The 17,152-nt window shown below is 37.2% G+C and overlaps 1 protein-coding gene across 1 annotated transcript; it reads right to left on the bottom strand.

Moving 5' to 3' along the window:
* Positions 1-2,214: 2,214 nt before the first annotated feature.
* Positions 2,215-16,722, bottom strand: LOC140227542 (general transcription factor IIH subunit 3-like). The gene is made up of 12 exons (XM_072307947.1): positions 16,636-16,722; positions 15,220-15,363; positions 13,547-13,656; positions 12,422-12,573; positions 11,685-11,744; positions 11,300-11,329; positions 8,216-8,244; positions 7,467-7,541; positions 6,775-6,897; positions 6,177-6,312; positions 5,544-5,580; positions 2,215-5,056 (listed from the first exon to the last, which is right to left on the bottom strand). The coding sequence occupies exons 2-12, from the start codon at positions 15,316-15,318 to the stop codon at positions 4,975-4,977; spliced, it is 933 nt and encodes a 310-aa protein (XP_072164048.1). The 5' UTR covers positions 15,319-15,363; positions 16,636-16,722; the 3' UTR covers positions 2,215-4,974.
* Positions 16,723-17,152: the final 430 nt, after the last annotated feature.

Genomic DNA, 17,152 nt, shown 5'->3' with positions numbered 1-17,152 from the left:
TATAATGAGCGCTTTGTACTTTGAAACCAAAATGAATGAAGGACATTTAAAAGAAAAATTTTTCCATTAGATTATCGATTGGTTTTCCACATCGAAGGTACACACACACCATTTCCTAGGAATTATAACAACCAGAGCTTTCAAGCTGAAAAAACAAACAAACATATATATATATATATATATATATATATATATATATATATATATATATATATATATATATATATATATATATATATTGTAATGCATGATAATCTGGAGTACATAATAAAAATATAGCCTAGTATTTTAGACATTTGATATCAATGTGAAAGTACTATGTGTGTAGTATTAAATACTTCTGTTTTAGCACACACGTTCATAGATTTTTTACTTTTTACTGCTGTAGAGTTACTCATGAATGTCTAACCATCCCATATTTTTTGCATTCGATGCAATGAAATACTTTATAATGCCATTTTACTGCATGTAACTTTCACTCATTGTAGAAATTCATACATGTATTGAATACCCTAAGTGTGATTTTTTGATCAAGTGACAATCAGCCATTCTCTGCAGTGGCATGGTCTTCTCTCCTATAGTAGGAGCCTTAATGGAATAATTAATATATCATCGCTGGGGTGACAAGACCTCGTATCTGCAAATTTGGTGAAAATGAATTTTTTGGATTAACGGTCAAATAATGGGTTGAGTGATGTCCTGTCTTACTCCAAAAATGAAGCCACCACAGCATGTCAAACTTAAAGGAAAGGCTATCCCATTTGCCACAGTGCTTTGGCCAGCATGTTTTTTGGCTCTCCTGAACATTTGACATTTTGGTAGATACGAGGTCTTGTCACCCCAGCGACGATATATATATATATATATATATATATATATATATATATATATATATATATATATATATAGATAGATATATAGATATATATATATATATATATATATTATGTCAACAATTTCATTTGAAAATGTCCCAGGTATTCAGTGTACAGTGTGTTTAGGGATGGGTTATTCACACTACAGAGCTTTCAGCTGTAGAACATGAAATTCTCTAGATTCTTTTTAAAGCCTTTTCTTTTTAATGGTAAGTGTATAATTCCACTCCATCTTCAACTTTGAATAAGTAGAACAACCAGATTGGTAGCCATTTCATTAACATTGGACATAAATAACAAGGCTTTGAAATGTTTTGATGTGAGAATGCGATTGGCCATAAGGTATGCAGATTAGATGAACTGAACTACACACAAATTGCCCTTTTTTACATAAATCAATAAGAAAAACAAAAACAATTGTATCCTTGACTTCAAATAAATTGTGCAACAATTACTTAATGATGATGATTATTTTTCCGGGTTAAGTTACAGTTGTCTTTAGAATTATTGACTTTTGAGGTGATGTCATCATCACTTCATCAAATTTGCATATTTATGTCATTACTAATGCCATTATTGTTTGTGAAACTTGAAAGTGCTGCAATCCATTACTTTATGCCTAAATTTGATGACAATGCTACTATGTACAGATGTACATCTGTATTATCTGTATGTTTGATTTTATTCCATTGAAGTCAATGGAACATGCAGTGGAAATGCATGTTGATAGTATCATCTAGAGTTGAATTATTAAGTCAGTATTTTTGTATCATCAGTACTTACTGTCATAGTCACATCTGAATAATCTCTTAGCTTACTGATAAAAATGCAATCAGTACCAGAGTCTCATTATGGTCAACCCCGGAATACACAAACTGTGTCCCATCAACTGCAATGTCTTTGATTACAGGGGTCCCAACTATAGAATAGATATTATGTAACGTGTGTCATAAAAATTATTTTTGCTTGATATCTCATTATTTGCAATTGAGAATTATGTACACTGTACTACCTTTTCCTAAACGTATTAAACAAATTTCTTGTTGAGAGTGAGTTATTGTCAATTAGTACATGTATATATAATTAGGTCGTGTTTGTGTGACTGCAATGTACTTTACTCTCGGCACATTTTGACTTCAAGAAAATCCCATCTGCAGCTAAGTGTTTCATCTGTACAGATTCTCATTAAAAATCCCATACATTTTTGTTTTCATTTATTTTTTCCTTTTGACCTGTAGACCAAGACTAATACAGCTGTACTGTGTTAAACCCAGACGTCCAGTCAACCCCCATAACAATACAGAAGAGAGTTAACAAAGCAAATCTGCATTCAAAAAGCCACAAGCCGATGCCAAGTGTAATCACCAACTGGATTTAAAACCGTGCCAGCATTTCCCATTGTAAGCAAGAGGATATATTTTGTTAAAGTACACTACAACGGCTGTAAATGACAAATTTCTTTTTATTTGAGACATAGGGTACATGTACTTTTTTCATGAAACAATTTCAACAAGTTCCATACAGCATTTTGAATGACTTGTGCTGTCCTGTTTGACCCTATTCATGTCTATTGAGCCTGAAGTGATGAACTTAAAATTTGATTCATATTCCACAGACTTTGTGAGACTTCATAACATCAACATATACTGCACTTGTTTATGTGTGTGTGTGTGTGTGTGTACGCGTGAAAGTGTTTATGTATGAATCACATTGCCTGACTTCTTACAACTTCATTTTCAGTTGTAGTGCAGTGTAAATATAAGTGTCTTGTATGTGTCTGTCCATGTGTGTATCTGTCTGTCTGTGTAGTTGTAAGGCCACTCATGTCTTGTGCTAGCCAGTGTAACCATATCTGAAAGAATATAGCTGAAGAACCATCAGTGTCTGACACACTTATATGGATTCACATCTGAACAAACGCATTGAGACCAGTGTGGTTTATGCTCTGTCTACAGTGTATTTGAAAGAACAATTCTTGCAATAATGAGTTTGTTCTGCTAAAAAAGAAAGTCCCATTAAAATGCTTCACAAAATAGAATAGCTTAAGAAAGTATGTAATAGACATGTATACTGTACGAGCTGAAATTTTCGCGGTGGTTTTATTTTCGCGAATTTCGCGAATCGCCTTTGAACCGCAAAAATAACACGCGAAAATAACAACGTGCGAAGAACTAAGTTCAGTTAGACCCTTGCAACCTCGAAATTAACAACACACGAAAATGTCCTCCAAGTAGCAATTCACGAAAATATCTGTACGCGAAAATTTCAGCTCGTAATGTATTTCACGTCTACAATATCATTTCCAATCCAGTGCCATCCATCACTAATTTTATAAATATTAAACTACATATTTACCTCTCAGTACAGACTTTCACAAAAGTTGCTCAGTACCCAACAAGTCTTACCTGCTGCATAAGTATTCACTGTATGTATGTGATAACATTTCTCTTTATGAATGTGAAGTCTTGACAGAGTAACCCCCCCCCCCCCAATCATTTTTTAAAATATGCTGTACAGTTGTAATTAGACAATCCACAACATGCATCCGAAACTCTCTGAAATACATGTACATACCGGCTTTGAAATGTACTGAAGCATTGAATACAGTGCACACCTACGTATGATAGCAAACATGTTTAAAAAGAAGTCGGGTTACAATAAAGTACAAATTCAGGTCCCCAAAAACTGTATAAGTACCTTCATATACTTCATTCGTTTAATTATATCAAAATATAACAAAAGAAAACTGCTGGTCCTGTCAAAAGACAAAGTTGTCTGTGGTATCACTTTAACTCCTCTTTGCAGATTAGATAACACACAACAGACTTTTGACTGCCATCTTCACTCTGTTCTACAGCATCACGGTGGGTTGCACCATGTCACATTTTTTGGAGGCACTGCCTGGAAAGTGGGAAGTACATGTACAAGTATTGGTAGCTGGGATTAACTACAGTACCTGTCAACTCTATATATTATGTACAAATTGGGTTGCATAACGTCTTTTTATTTTTTTTTTGTGGGGGGGGGGGGGCTGTGGGTCAGGGGTAGGAGGGTCAAGGGTATCCCTCTTCATAAAGTCTTCAGTGTTGTGATTTCTTTTTCTGATTTTTATTTAAAGACATGAAAAGGTTGGGTGGGAGGGGCTGCAGACCCTGCAAATAGAATCAACAACACCTCTATGGGCTACATGACTTATACTTTATTGTATCCATGTATTCAGTAGTATCAATTATATTCAACTCTGCACACGTTAAATCCGTTGGGACCTGAGAGAAGCTTCGACTTAGGCAAAATTAAACTTGAGCATGATGTCATTGACACACACTTTCCATACGTTTGTCCGGGAGTAAACTGCTTGACTTTGGAAAAATCTCCCTCAAAATTAAACTTCAAGTCTCACATAGAGCTTTTCGTAAAAGTTCATCAAAAAAAATTCCAAGAAGGTATTGGCTCCTGTCTGCCCAACATAAAAATGTTTTCAAGGCCGATCATGTAGATGGCAGCAACAGTATTTACACACTATAAGTTGGTATGTCTCAGTCCATGGACCAGTCCACCATCAGTTTCAACCTCTTGAACAACTGTTTTACTATCTTAAGTCACATCATCGAAGATACCTCTACGGTATCTTCATGGTGCTATAAAGTGAAAGTCATGCTACCGTCCCTGTCAAACTAGCCGTATTTGTTTGTAGCCACACCAAACCATGGCGTTACTAACTATCCCACGATGCACTGTGCAGGCGAGGGCTTCCTCTGCTTGAGCTGAAGCTAACAGCTTCCATGAATCATGTGCATACCTCATTCAGTGTTGGTGTGCATCCATTCACAATTCTCAATCCCGACCAGGTAATCCACAGATAAACCTCGTAGGTTGATGCTAATTCCACCACATACAAGTTTGCCAATCACAGAACGCTCCTCATAATCTCTAATGTTGGCAAAATGCTGGTGTTTCTTTCTTGTGCGCGCTTCACTCCTTCCTCTGTGTCATGGAAAGGGATACCTCTGCCTCAAGTCAATACAGTTCTACAGCTGGTCTGAGAGTGTGCTCGACTTCCCAGAGTTCCATCATAGGCTGTTGCCATGGTTTCTACTCCTCATGTGATGGAGGCCATGGCAGAAGATCGCTTCTTCTTCTTTAGTAGCTTGGTAGGTGCACCTTTGATCTTGAATGCAGTACTGCAGCAAAAGAAAGATAAGTTTCATATGCAGAGTAAAACATTCATTTAACAATACAAGGCTTACAAAGCATCTGAATGTCTGCTTCAGGAAAAAACAAAAACAAAGAAAAGATGAAAACTGCAGTACACCTTTGTAAATAACTTAATCATATAGATGATAGAAAGTTATATTGGATTATTGCTGGTCAAGAAAGCAGCTGGTCATAGTGTGAAACATACAACTAAGTCTTCAATTCTAGTCAATTTATATCATAACACAGATATCTTCACAGTCTCAAGACACTTACAGTAAAAGTGAAATGCAAATTTTCTGAGAGTGTATTATGTTATCTTACAGTGAATACACCACACAGTGCACCTATGCACATCACATATTTATCTAGCAACACTACACTGCACTAGCTTCAATACCAAAGTGGAAGGGTAGAGTTTGTTTTTTCTGTCATAGACCATATCAATACTCAATGTTGTAAATGTATACTTACTGGCATGTTGAGCATATGGGACTGTAGGTGCAGAATACTGGTAAAGACAAAAATTGAAACATCACAAAAAGATTAGTTATGAACAAAATATTTAAGAAAAGTGAGAATCACAAAGAGGGGAAAACAGTTTTCTTCTCAATACATTCAATAATTTGAATTTTAAAAAAAGGGTATATATATATATATATATATATATATATATATATATATATCAGACAAAAACTGTGGAGAGAGTGTATAAAATGAACTATTTAGTGGCTAGGTCCTTTACTGTTTCTCTTATAATTTTCAGGGAAGTACAAATGGACGTACATGTAGTATAGGTATCACTGAAAAGCATGGTCTTGAGTACATATGATATCAAACTCAGATACTGATGTGATGTAATGTCATTGCGCTTTGAGGTGACAAGGTCATAAACGGCAGAATGCAGATCGTTTTCAGCACTAGTTTCTCTGACTGGAAAGCCTCAAAGAAACCTCAGTAAAGATTTAGAGTGGTTCTGAGAATCCACTGCAGCGCAAAAGTGAGATACATTTCTATGCACAGCTATTTAAAGTTCCCATTATATCTGCAATACAAACATATGCAGGGGAACTCATTGAAAGAGGGCAGCATTTACTGATGACTCACTCGACAGGCACACAGAACAGACATAGCCGACGTCGATGAGAGTGCGGTGGCAGAAGCAGGCCGCCCGGTAGTCGACGTGAACAGCTGGGGGAAGGTTCAGACTCTCTCTCAGGCTGGGCGATGGCAAGTAGACCCACTGAAATGACATCCGAAAGTATATATTTTGCAATGGCTTTTCTATTTCTGTTTGTAATGTACAGTGTGCATAATATTAAAGGAGGGTGAGTTTTACAGGATTGTATCTGTGACTCTCCTTGCAAATATCTCAATATCTACCACCAGAGAAACAATTTTTCTATGAACAACATTAATATCTCTATAAGGTAGATATCAGTAAATGGTACAAGTCGAGGACCTCGTCATCATCCCTGCATCCATGATACATATGATACATGATACATATTTGGAAAAACTGAAGGTGCTGCACTGTCTACATTACAGGAAGCATTTCTTGGTTAATAAACTACAAGTTGAATCGGGAGAAATGGAAATAAACAGCAGGTGTCTATTGCTCTTAACTATGCTATAAAAAATGCTGAATAAATCACTCCAGTAAGAACAAGAACAGACAACGGGGAATGATAATCAGACTACTTACCAGAAGATATTGAAGAAGTCCAGATACAGTAGGTATCTTGAGATACTTTCCACCTGTGATGTCACAGGCTTGCTGAAGGAGACTGGAGTCTTTGTCCAGGATACAGGCATCTATTAGGACACTCTAAAGTGGGAGCACAGAATCAATGGGTTACAGGGGAGTATACAGTCCCTGGGTCATAGCTACACTTGATATGCAGTGGTATCACCTAAAATGAATTTCATTGACATTTTACCAAATGGTAGAGTCCTCAATGACAAGCCTCCATACTCGTTCAACTAGCATCTAACAGATTTGACTGGTGCAGAAATAGGCACTATAAGATTTTCACACATCTTCAAGTCTAATAGTAAGAAATTACATTTAATAATCTTTCTCTCAAAAGGCCCAAGATGTCTTCCAAGTTGCCTTACGATCCATGGGCATAGAAAATCAGCTATTAATTGTATTAACTTGAGACCACAACATGTTGTACTCCACTTATTGTTTGACATACTCGTAGTTTGATGTTGGATGTTGACTGCACTGACCTGACCTTTCTTTGAGACCACCAACAGCATAAATACAGGGGGTGTGGGGGGGAGGGGGGGCAGGGGAAGGATAAGTAGGCACTGTGGTCAAACCATTCCAAAGTACAAACATTTTACCATTGGTACCCCTGCAAAGTCCTCTCATTCTTTCCTTTTTCTTACTTGTTTCTGAGCTGTGAATATAACATTCATGAAGTTCATGTACTGGGATGCACTGTCATCAGCTGCCTTGATTACCTATAGAGATAAATGAGACAGATTACATGTTGTACTAATGTCCAACATTAAGAACTTCATTAACAAATAACTTACATTTGTTTGTGGGAAACATGAAGGGTACAGTTTAAACTAGATAAAGCAAATTATACAAGAGAATTCCATGGTGTGAAACCAATGCAGTTTTCATGGTCACATATAAATGATTAGTGAAATTTTGTGCTACATGATACAAAATAGTCCACATTGACCACAATAATTTATCTAGTTAAAGCATGCAATCAGGCAAATAAGGGAGCAAATCAATTTTCAAACATTGAGCATAACCTGGTTGGTTCTGTGTAAAGAACTCTGACTGGATGTAGGCCCCCATTTCACACCAACATACCGGTACACCTTCAGAAGTAAAACCAGCCAGAAAAGAGATCTCACACCAAAGTGTAAGGCATAATGATATGATACATAATGATACCATTGTACAGAAAGTTTTTGACATGTCACAATAACTGCAACAAAAAATATTGAAGCTTACTTAGCATAACCATGTAACTTTACAGACAAAGAGCGAAAGGGGGGGGGGGTGGGGCAAAACATTCAGTATTCTGACAGTCATAAAATAAACGAACAGGGAAACTATTCCTATTGTGTTCTACATGTATTTACAAAAAGTACAACAAGGATGATAGTAAGCTTACCAGTATTCTTGATTCCATCTTTTCACCAACTGAAAAATTAATTTAAAACATCTAATGACATATGTCATTTGCACATGAGGAAAATCTCTCTTTATATTGATGGGCTGATCTCCGTAGAATTTAGTATGTGTCAGTATCCAAGAATTTGGGGTGTACTTGAACAATGTAAGCAAACCTCTTGACAATGATTTGAGCTTGAATTACAATTAAAAAGTGTAATCAATTAAAAATTGTTCTATTCACATGCACAGAGATAACACAATTGTCAACCTGAGACAAAGACATTTTCATTTACAATGACACTCAGTGAACATTCATAACTTTCATAAGACTAGTAATTATGAGGCAAAATTTGTGGGACATCACAACAACAAAATATATAAGTACAGCAAGGTATGCACACCAGTGGCGTATCTGGGGAACGGCGCCCGGGGCAAGCACGAAAATTGCACCCCTAATTTCTGAAAAAGTGTTCAACCCCATCCCCATCCCGGTAGGGACTTTAAGTCCACATGATGCTTTTTCAAGCACTTAAAAGGGATCTTTTTGAGGGTGATTTAAATGTAATGAATTTTGATAGATTTTGGCGGGCGAGCGCAGCGAGCGAGCCGAAAATTTTTGTATTTCAGCTTACAAATATGGAATTCTTGTCAATTTTTGCTTACCAAATCTTACAATTCTAATCAAGCTATAGTGACGGCCTTATAGATAACGATTTATACCCAAAAACTGAGGATTTTAAAAAAATACTCTAAATTAGTGCGCGCGAGTGAGCTGAAATTTGTATATGTCCTCGTCATCATCACGTGTTGTTCTTATCTTTTTTTATATAAATTTTGACGAGCGAGCGCAGCGAGCGAGCCGAAATTTTTTGTATTTCAGCTTACAAAACATGGAATTCTTGTAATTTTTTTGCTTATTAAATCTCACAATTATTCTGACGACCTTATAGATAACGATTTATACCAACAAACTGAGGACTTGAAAAAATACTCTAAATTAGTACGAGAGCAAGTGAGCCGAAATTTGTATGTTTCTGCGTCATCATTACGTTTTTTTCTTATCTTTTTTATTTTTTTTTTACACCCCCCTCCCCCGTATGTTCAAAATCGTTGGCGTCCTCTTTTGATCCAATCGGCGATCGTTTCAGAACGAATGAAATTGCAGTCGCTGCTCCGTGTAACATTTTTCCTGCTAAATATAAAATGACATGAGTGAAAACAATAGACATTAGCATTTTGTCCGCGTCATCGTCACGTTTTGTTCTTATCTTCTTCTCTTTTTTATACAAATTTGGCGAGCGAGCGCAGCGAGCGAGCCGAAAATTTTTGTATTTCAGCTTACAAATCATGAAACTCTTGTCATTTTTTGGTTATTAAATCTTACAATTCTAATCAAGATACTATTACAGTGCCGGCCTTATAGATAACGATTTATACCAACAAACTGAGGACTTGAAAAAAGGAAAATACTCTAAATTAGTACGAGCGAGTGAGCCGAAATTTGCATATTTCCGCGTCATCATTACGTTTGGTTATTATCTTGTTTGATTTGTTGTTGTTTTTTGCGCCCCCCCCCCCTGTTGGCGCCTTCTTTTGATCCAATTGGCGATCGCTTCAGAACGAAAGAAATTGCAGCCGCTGCTCCGTGAAACATTTTGCCTGCTAGATATAAAATGACATGTGTGAACACAATAGACACTGTCATTTTGTCATCATCACGTTTTGATCTTACCTTCTTTTTTATATAAATTTTGGCGAGCGAGCGCAGCGAGCGAGCTGAAAATTTTAGTATTTCAGCTCACAGAACATGGAATTTTTGTGTTAACACAATAAACATTGTCATTTTGTCCACGTCATCATCATGTTTTGTTTTTATCCTGTTTGATTTTGTTTTCTGCCCCCCCCCCCCCCCCAACACACACACCATTCTCCCTCCCCCCTTCCGGGCGATTTTTGTTTTTTTCATTTCTTCTTCTTCTTCTCTTTTTTTTTTTTCATTTCTTCTTCTTCTTCTTCTTCTTCTTTTTCTTCTTCTTCGTTTTTTTTCTTTTTTTTTTCTTCTTCTTCTTCGTTTTTTTTTTCTTTTTTTTGTTCTTCTTCTTCGTTTTTTTTTTCTTTTTTTTTTGCGCCCCCAAGGAGTGGCGCCCGGGGCACGTGCCCCCCTTGCCCCCCCCCCCCCCCCTAGATACGCCACTGATGCACACTTAATACAGATGAAACTTAAACAGTTGTATTTTTTTTCCCTTGGGTTTTATTAGATTATCTGATATATACGTTGTAATAAAACAACAAAAAAATTAATAAAATTTGTCCCATTGGGACAAAAAGAAATAGATAAATTGTAATACCACACATCTGTCATTTTTCAATCTCATCAGTCTGAGTTTCAAATTGTAAAAGTGTGGGTGTATTTGAATAGAAATAATCAAAAGCTTGTGACTGATTGATAAGTACACCTGGATTGGGAGATACATGCATTCCGAAAGTGGTATTGACAATTTATTCAAGAAAGTACCTTTCCAGACATTCAGGTGCACTTTGAATTTATCTTATCTTTTTCTTCCTGTTAGCTATGGAAGCACGTCTACTGGCATCATTCTTTGTCCAATCCACGTTATTGCATTAGCATTGTATCTCTTGATCCTTCCCCCCCTTTTTTTTTTTTTTTTTGTTGAGTTTCTTCAATAAACCACAGCAATAGGTGTACTGTAAAACCAGAAATGTTCACATGCATTTTAATTCTGCAAATTTTGTGAGTCTAGATTCTCAAAATCAAAATGCATGCAAAATTTCTTGTCTACACGAGATGAAAGCCAGTGGTAATTCACGAAAATTTCATGTCGCAAAAAAGGCTGTCAACTCCAATTGGCGAAAATTTTGTGCCCCAAAAATATCTTGTTTTACAGTTTAAAAACAGATCTGCCATTTGAGGAAGCGTGACTCTGGCAGACGATTCAAATTCATGTCATTCATTTGAGCAAGCAGGTTTGCTTCATCAGTGAGAGAAAATTGATAAAATAGACATCAAGGAATCATAACCTTGTGTGCATAAAGAGCAAATGACATACAGTATTAGACTTACCTGGGCACTCTTTTTCTACGCGATGAATATCTGGTATGCGTATGATTTAAGGAAATGTTGGATACTATTCTCAGAGTGATGAATATACCATATTTCCTGAAATTGGCAGTCTATGTTTTTGTAATGTATGTATCTCATACTTCAAATCTCTGTCACAATGTTGTGAACAAAGCAAAACAAATAATATCTAATAGCACTGGTAAGATTCAACACAGCCATACGTCTGTAGGTGTGTCGTTTTTGTTTTTGTTGTTTTTTTTTTCTATAACAGTAGTTTGCATATGAATGGAAATTTAAATGTGCGGCTAAAATTATGCCTGGACAAGGACCTTGTATACTGCACGGCTGAAGATATATTACATGTCCAACCACTGCAAAAGGATACAACAGAGTGCCATAGCCAAAGAGCCAGCTAGCAGGGTGTCTGTGTGAGACACTGTTGGATCTGTTTCAGAAAAAAAGAACACAGAGAGGGATATGCATATGACAAATAAATGTATCAAACACATACATAAATCAATTAAAGAAAAACTCCTTTCTATTCTTCATTTTTAGAGAATAGCCCCACTAGGCCACCACTACTTACGCGATAAGATCTAAAAGTGGGCTTCCACATAAATAAACATAAAAGTTGAAAATCTTACAACAAACTACGTTTCTAAGAAAAAAAATTGTCAGACAACTGGTCAATGAAGACAAATATAACAAGTCCACAAAACTTTCGGGGCCGTGTCATTTTGCTTATCTTATACTATATCAATAAACCTCAAACAATTCTATGGAAGTATTAATCAATTATTTCCAAGAATTTAAAACTGATAACTAAGTAAACCATTGCACCTCTTTCTGTTCGTGTTACTAAACTGATTTGAAGTAATGGAAAAGTCACTAGAAGAGTAAGGCAATATTCCGTCAAGAACACAGGCTGCTGAAACATGTTTTGATGACAGCATGCGTAATAATAAGAAATGAAAGTATATTCCCATAAAGCCTCAACAGAATGATAGAAATTAAAATGTTTTTCTTAGATTCTCAAACATGCACAAACATCTATTAACTCCCTGCATCTTTTTCTTCAGACATTAGTAAGTGATGACTTATTCTAGCATGGTGCTAACTCACTGTCGCGAACGAGGGCCTTGAGTTCTTCCGACACTAAGTCATTGATGGCAGCGAACACCTCGTATCTCCCATCTGCTTTCTGAGGTTCCTCCCCGTCCTTCTGCTCCTCAGCCTCCTCCCCGCCCTTGCTCTTCCTGGGGTACAGGAAGCGACTGTTGGCAAGCCACAAAAGTGACAAATTAGTGGCGGATCCAGAAGGGGGTACACCGCACCGGGTGCGCGCCCCCTCTTTATTTTTGGTTAAAACAAAAGAAATAAAAAGAAAAAAATGGGGGGGGGGTGCGCCCCCTTACGGAATTCCTAGATCCGCCCCTGCAAATGATATCATGATGAAGAGAAAACACCGCCCCCCCCCCCACACACACACACACATACATATACACATGCATAAAATGATGATAACTTTACAAGTAATGGCAATGATGCAATCAAAGGTAAATACCATAGCAACATAAGTCCACAGCCAATCAAAGCCAAGATATCACTAATAGTGACCACTAATTAGAGTTACCATTAGTTGTAAAGTTAAAATGTACCAGTTTGATGCAACAGGACCCACTTTGTTTTCAAAGTCATGGCCAGTGGTACAGCACAGAGAAAGTTATGCACTTATCTTTGACTCCCATACTGATTTTTGTCCATTATGTTTCAGTGTATACTTTTCAGTGAATGTAGTCTTTATCCAAAAAATGCAGATTCTTTCTCTGAAGAGCACATCACTCCTAAATAAGCAACCACAAATATACTAAGAATTCACACAAAGGCTCACCATCCCATATAGGAAGATAAATGGATTGAAATGTAGATATTTTTTGTTTGCAAGAACATCATTGCATGTATAATTCATGCATGAATGAATGAAAGGCTCAATATTGTTGTGGCCTGGTGGCCAGCCTGGGGCCACTCAAAATTGGTGTCGGGCCACCAGATTTATCTTTTAGTGGCCTGAATGGGTGACCAGACAAAAATTTTAGTGTCGAGCCCTGATGTATACACAGGTAGTATAAGTGTATGTCTGGATGTATGTGTGTGCATGTATGCATGTGTGTGTGTGTGTGTGTATGTGTATGTGTGGATGATGTACGTATGTATGTGTGTATGTATACCATCTCTATATTGAATTACCTTTCATTGGTGTGACTGGCAATGACTGCAACCTTGTTCCTTCTGTCCATCATCATGTGGGAGTTAATGAAGACCAGGACGGCATCCATACACTTGCTCAGAGTCAGCTTCTATGAGTGGCAAATCATCGGGAAAAGCTGGTCTTTCTATGACTACATACAACTAAATCTTAATAGCTGGTTGCACCTTTAGCAAGAAATACTTAAATGTGGACAAGCCTACACTGCCCTCTTCCAAAACAAAAGTGAAAGGAAGAAAAAAAAAAGTGTCTTGAGAGCAACAACATTAAAGGCTTGGTTTACCTTTGGGAGCAGTTATTATTATTTTTTTTTAATGTTCAAGATATCACATTTGATGCATATTTGTAGGTCTGTTGTAACACAAAACATCCTATTATTCCTACCATATATTTTGTTGTTGTTGTTGTTGTTGTTGCAATAAAGCCTAAAATATAAAGGAGATATCAGTACTTTTCTCAATAAACCATAACTGTAGACAGTTTAGTCTGGAAACATTTTTATCATACATAATTATTGTTTACATTTTGTGATTTAAAAAAAAAAAAAAAACCTGAATATCGATTGCAAGGATTCACATTTTTACAGTCCTTGTTTCTATCTCTAACTCACATTTTAGAACTATTTTAGTACCCTAATGGCAAAAAATGCTGGGACTTTGTTTCATCTGCAAATGGTAGATTATGCCTTTAAGGAAATAATCAACTTTTGATAATACACTGTATGTACATTAAAGGAGAAGTGTGGTTTTGAAAAGGCATTAATTAATACTATGGGAGAGACATTTAAAAAACTTTCAAGCAAACTACACAGCTTCCTGCAGACTATGTATGATGATTTTCAAGGCAATGTACAAAATTCATATGATTATAATGATGATGATAATAATAATAATAATAATAATAATAATAATAATAATAATAATAATAATAATAATAATAATAATAATAATAATACAGGATACTTTTAATGCACCAATTCCACATGGCTAATGTGCTCAAGGCGCAGTAGGAAAAGTAAGTTTTGAAGTACCAGCACATTGAAGTATATTTTGAAGTACAAGTACATTTGATTATTTAAAGTCTTTTTCTGGTCAAAGGAGCTAGGAGTATCTGCATAAATATGTTACAATTACTTCACCATGGTTCTCTCCCATATGTAACCGGTCAACATCTTGCCCTGATACAAATCCCACACACCCTCGTGAAGGAAAAAGTGTAAGATATGACTGAAAGTATGAAATTCAAATTTCATACAGTGTACTTTCAGTACAATCGATAAGAATTCCAAAGTCTCAGAATACTTTAAAATGCAAAAAAAAAAAAGAAGAAGTTTTTCTTTCAATTTCTAACAAGCCCTGTCACTAGTATTGTCTATCTGAAGTCTGACAATTTGGAAAATATCAAAATCAGAAGATTTAATATTGCTTGTCGGCGTTATCAAGCCATTATGATTCAAGATCCCATTTTGATTTTGAAACAGAATTGAAGTCCTGACAGCATTTTCTAAAGAATGTCAGAACTATGCAGGAGCTTCAATTGGACAGAAGAAAAGTTCTTGAGAGAACAACTGCTCCAAGGAGAAAATTGTGTTGAATTCATGTATAACGACAAGAGAATCAGTACTACAAAATACATTACAAATGGACATACACACCTGCTGTTCAGCATGAATCTGTTTTCCCCACCATACTGGGTTAACATCGATCACTATGACCACTAGATTTCCAACTTCACCCTCTTCCGATGATGCCATCTTGGTGATCCTCGGAGTCTTTCACTTGGTCAAGTTGAACAGTCGCTGTTAAATGACAGAAGAAACATGAAACATGTACATGGATATTCAACAAACTTTACAGATAGATATACATGTATGCAGGGTTCGAAATTGGCGATGGTCCGCTGGCCATTGGCCACCCAAAATCACGTCGGACTAGCTAAAAATCATAAAATTCTGTAGTAACTAGTCCGTTTGGCTAGCCAAAATATTGCTTCAGTGTCAAAATTGATTCTAAGTAGTCCGCCTGGCTAGTTAAAAAAAAAGTTAAGTGCGACCCCTGTGTATGTCATGTACACATAGCAACTTTAATCTTTGCAGCCACAGAGATGTTTACATCTACCAATATGATCACATCTACACATTAGCTGTTCAAGACTGTCTAAAGGTATTGCCTATTGGGTGACAGCATGCACACTGCACCTTCGGCTCGCATTTCACTATCATTTGATTTACCTTCCATGTTTACATGGTCTCTAGCTATGCAGAGAGTTGGGGACCGACTTTGGATCAAGAGTTGCTGCACTTAATATGTAGTTACCTAGAGGGTTTAAATAACCCTTTCCTCAGGTGCACCCTTGCCTCGGGCACGCGCTCACTTCATTCGGCCCAATTTGCTCGGGCTCACACTCACAGTGCTAGGGTAGTCACTGTGTATAGTCAAAGGCGCGAAGGCCCTGGTAATCGCGCACAGAAATGCACTTCTAAAATGTTTTCCCTCATGATTTTCAAGAGTCTTTTCTCGTTCTTTCTAGTTGACAGTCTAAAAAGTGCGAGTGGAACCAACTTGCTAATGCAGCAGTTCAGTGAGCAGTGTTCGTCATTAGACCTCTATCCTCGTTTAAGCAAAATTTGAAGCAATTGACAATAGTATTTTTTGGTCGCCCTCTGTCCAAACGTAGACAAAGTGCTCCTCGACAAGTTAGTGTGGATGTGTCTTCTTGGATATTTTGCTGACTAAATCAACAGATACAGACTAACGTTACACTTAATTAACTAGTATACTATAGAGTATAGTGAGATAAGACTGGTTTATACAGCGAAGTAAAAAATCTCCCTTCGCACGGGACGGACGGCACAGCGTAGCGCACCATCGCGCATCGCAACGGGAGGCCGCCCGCCGCCACTCGGGGGAAGACTCCGAGCAAACCTGCCGCCGTTCACCAGCATGCACTGCTTACTTTACGACGGATGTTTATCTCCTCAAGTCTCATATTAAAAATGCAAGCAATAAGACGCCTTCCCCTAGCAACTCTAATGAATGGGATACAAATAACATAACACGAAATAACCTACCCCTGACTTCTCACTTGTTACCAGAAGTGGTCATCTTTCCACGCTGGGTCTACACGGCTTGTTCCTCTTATCACTGGCGTCATTACCAGCCTACACTGGACTGCATCGAGGGTACAGATACCGCGTACAGATACACTGCATGCAAGCATGCACTGCACTCGCACTGCACTGGTAATGGTAAGCATACGTTTTGAAGCGAGACAACTCAACTTGACCCTTCAAGATTCCGACCCTAAACAATGCGACCTAAATCATAGATAATTCGACCCGTCGAGCTGTCCAGGGTTGTGTAATTTAACTGGTGATCGGATCGGACAACTCGACACAATTTGCTTTGTTCCCGGATTTTTAGTGGTGGAAACACATTTTTACACACTCGTGGTTTACATCAGATGATTGTTCCAGTTTTCATTGAATTTTTCAAGTAATTTTTTTTTTTCTCTCTGCAGTGTGCAGTGTTCCTGAGTCGTACTCAGTCGACTCGCAATGCGTCAGCGGCTTTGAATTGCATCTCTTG

The sequence above is a fragment of the Diadema setosum genome, chromosome 4 (assembly GCF_964275005.1).
Source record: "Diadema setosum chromosome 4, eeDiaSeto1, whole genome shotgun sequence".
Taxonomy (NCBI): domain Eukaryota; kingdom Metazoa; phylum Echinodermata; class Echinoidea; order Diadematoida; family Diadematidae; genus Diadema; species Diadema setosum.
The sequence above is the reverse complement of the archived record's forward strand: the minus strand, read 5'-3'. Positions and strand labels throughout refer to the sequence as shown.

Bases quoted from the DNA above. Each gene is read 5' to 3' on its own strand.
- LOC140227542 (XM_072307947.1), bottom strand. From the start codon at position 15,318: ATGGCATCATCGGAAGAGGGTGAAGTTGGAAATCTAGTGGTCATAGTG. The intron at 6,898-7,466 runs GTAAGAAAAAGG...CTCCCACTTTAG, and splicing joins TATTCACAGCTCAGAAACAA to AGTGTCCTAATAGATGCCTG. The intron at 6,313-6,774 runs GTAAGTAGTCTG...ATGTCATTTCAG, and splicing joins GACTTCTTCAATATCTTCTG to TGGGTCTACTTGCCATCGCC.